Source organism: Impatiens glandulifera, chromosome 6, assembly GCF_907164915.1.
Source record: "Impatiens glandulifera chromosome 6, dImpGla2.1, whole genome shotgun sequence".
NCBI classification, from domain to species: domain Eukaryota; kingdom Viridiplantae; phylum Streptophyta; class Magnoliopsida; order Ericales; family Balsaminaceae; genus Impatiens; species Impatiens glandulifera.
The window spans coordinates 13,018,551-13,021,745 of NC_061867.1; the positions used below are offsets into that span (position 1 = coordinate 13,018,551).

Genomic DNA, 3,195 nt, shown 5'->3' on the forward strand with positions numbered 1-3,195 from the left:
AATAACTAAGGAATTTGAATTATTCTTTTCACTTTTTTTTTATTAATCCTTTAATGTTTAGTTTATTGTAAGGAGATTGACTTTTTATTTTTCTTGTAAGGCCTCACCATCTTGGAGGGAAAATGTTGATGGGTAGGTGTTGATAAAAACAACTTTTATTAATATAATCTCCGTGACCTTCTTGGAAACAAAACAAAAGACTTTAAAATCTTTAACAATTATTTATTTATGTTCACCTAAAAGATCCACCAATTTCATTTTAGCTTTGCCAATCTTGCAGCATCCAATCTATTGCTCCCAATATCTTGACACATTGAGTCATTGAAGTTTTAATATCAGCCAATTCTAAAGCTACTCTCAAAATTTTCTACAAAAAAGAAAAATTATATCTTCTTTATTGAATGCTTTGAAAACACTTTGTGACTTTTATGAGATTTTTTTCTCTATTATTCTTTAATTAAATGAAGGTCTCCTTAGTCATGTTCCAACATAATACTCCAATCTCTTTTTTACTCGATTTACTTTGAGTAGATGAGATTTACGAGAGTTCGAATTATTTGGATTATAATATATGTTTGCAACACATATATAGAATGGATAAGTCCCGAGCTTCCCTCGTTGGTCCTTGTCACCACTATCTATGCATGTATTTTTTGTCTGAACTCTCAAATCTTTTACTTCTCGGGTGGTGGCAAACAATGCTGCTTGCGGTGCGAGATAAGATGGTTCAAAGTTACAAGTAAGAATGTTTTAGGTCATAATTCTAAATATACACCTTTCATCTCCTTAATTAGGGTTTTTTGAATATTGATCATTACCTAAACACCAAAAAATATATATCACAAAATTCTATGTGATTAATTCAACAGTAAGTACACCAAGGTGATACAAATCATATATTTTTGAAAAGTTGAATTTAAAATCATTTCAACAATGGATCTTCTTAAAAATAAAAGTTTGGAGGCGCCTCCATAAACAAAACCACATATGACACATGTCATGTCATGAGATCAAAGAGTGAAAAACTAAAGAAACAAACAAGAAAACTAATGTGTTTGTTTGGGAAAGTGAAAACTCTTTGTTGATCCTCATCACATGTAATATTTGCATAGATAAAAATCTAGTTAATACTATTAAAGCAAGAAACCTCATGAGCAACTGATCACATGAAAATGATTTAGCAAGATAAATTAAATTTATCTTGACTAATCATTGAACCAGATTTTTTGTTAGATAATTCTCTAGCATAATGTGTCGCCCATAAAGATGAATTAGTTTGCTCATTCAATCCAAATTGATCAGATGGGAGTAAACAAAAATATACTTTGAATGATCCAAACACCACCTTCTATAAAGAAAGTTACCAAAAAAAGTCATTAGATTTTTCTCTCAGATTATTTTTTCTAAAATATTTCTGTAAAATAAAATTGATTTTGATATATATATATATATATATATATATATATATATATATATATATATATATATATATATATATATATATATATATATATATATATATATATATATATGTGTGTGTGGGTGTGTTTTTATCTATTTCTCACTAGATCTTTCCATCAATTAATAGAAAAAATAATCCCTACTTGCCCCCTCCAATTTGAACATATAATATTGGAAATGATAACAAATTCTAGCAGTGGAGGACTAATGTGATTATATTATTTGAACAAAATATATTATTTTATATATTTGTCATACATCATTATTTAATTAGTACTAGGTTTCTAAGCACATTCGAGATCTATCAATCCACCTGATCATAGGTTTTCTTCATATATATATATAGAGGAAAAAACCCTCAAAATAAACTCACTCATCAGAACTAAAAGTTTTATATACTTTAAAACCACCTTTTGTACCCTAAAAAAATGAAGAAGGTTCAATTCTGTGAGAAAACAGGCTTAAAGAGAGGAAAATGGAGTCTTGAAGAAGATCATCAGCTCGTAACTTACATAAAAAACCATGGAATTTGGAATTGGAAAGAAATGGTAAAACCAGCTGGTATGTATTCATCAATTATTATTTGTTTAATTTAATTTTCTATCTCTATTGATGACATGATTAATTTAATTTAATTTATAGGTTTATCTCGAACAGGAAAGAGTTGTAGGCTACGTTGGATGAATTATTTAAAGCCAAATTTGAAACACGGAAATTTTACTAAGGAAGAAGATGATATCATCATACAAATGTATGCAACCATGGGAAGCAAGTAAGTTTTCGCAACTCAAATCAGGTTTAGGACGATAAAAACTACATGAAATAATGGGCATATTTGATGATTGATTAGATGGTCGAGAATTGCAGCAAAACTTTCGGGGAGATCTGACAACGATGTCAAGAATCATTGGCATACAAACTTGAGAAAACATAATAAACGTCGCAATATAATTAAAAGTGATTGTCATATTGTAAAGAACTTTAGCATTACAATGGGGAACAATGAGCCTTATAATATTATTACTCATGAGACAAATTTTATCAGCTCGGTTGAACCACCACTGTCGGTTGAAGACTATGTGATTGAAGAATCCTTGAATATGGAGATTGAACATACCCCATCATCATCATCTCATAATTCATCTGATCAGATATATTATTTTAGCAGTCCTTCATCAATTACAAGGTATCAATATGAAGAAGAAATGGTCCATGGCTCTTGTAAGGCAATTCAAGATGAAAATAGATATTGGGATATGCTTCTGAAGATGATTTCAGAAAACCAGTTTCCACAATTTGATGATCCATTACAAGAAATTATGCATGTAGTATAGAACATGGTTAATTTATTCAGTGCTCATCAATGTTTTAAATTTTATTATTCAACCTGATGAGTTCTGATCATGTTGATTATACAATATGATTAATGGTTTGTGATTGAGATAAGTTGAATGTTTGCTCTGGTTAAATTATTTCTGATCATAATTTGGATGCCTTTTTGTGTCCTTTAAAGATATGAAACTTGATAGACGATAATAAGTCCAAACCAATACTATATTACTTGAATGTATCAAATTTATTGATGTACTCAAAATATTCCATTTATTTATTTATATATATATATATATATATATATATATATATATATATATATATATATATATATATATATATATATATATATATATATATATATATATTACATTTGTCAAATATTTATATATATATCCGGTT

The 3,195-nt window shown here is 28.1% G+C and overlaps 1 protein-coding gene across 1 annotated transcript; it reads left to right on the forward strand.

Moving 5' to 3' along the window:
* Positions 1-1,889: 1,889 nt before the first annotated feature.
* On the forward strand, positions 1,890-2,795 carry LOC124943190 (myb-related protein 340-like). The gene is made up of 3 exons (XM_047483741.1): positions 1,890-2,022; positions 2,104-2,233; positions 2,312-2,795. Exons 1-3 carry the CDS (start codon positions 1,890-1,892, stop codon positions 2,793-2,795), a joined length of 747 nt encoding a protein of 248 aa, XP_047339697.1.
* Positions 2,796-3,195: the final 400 nt, after the last annotated feature.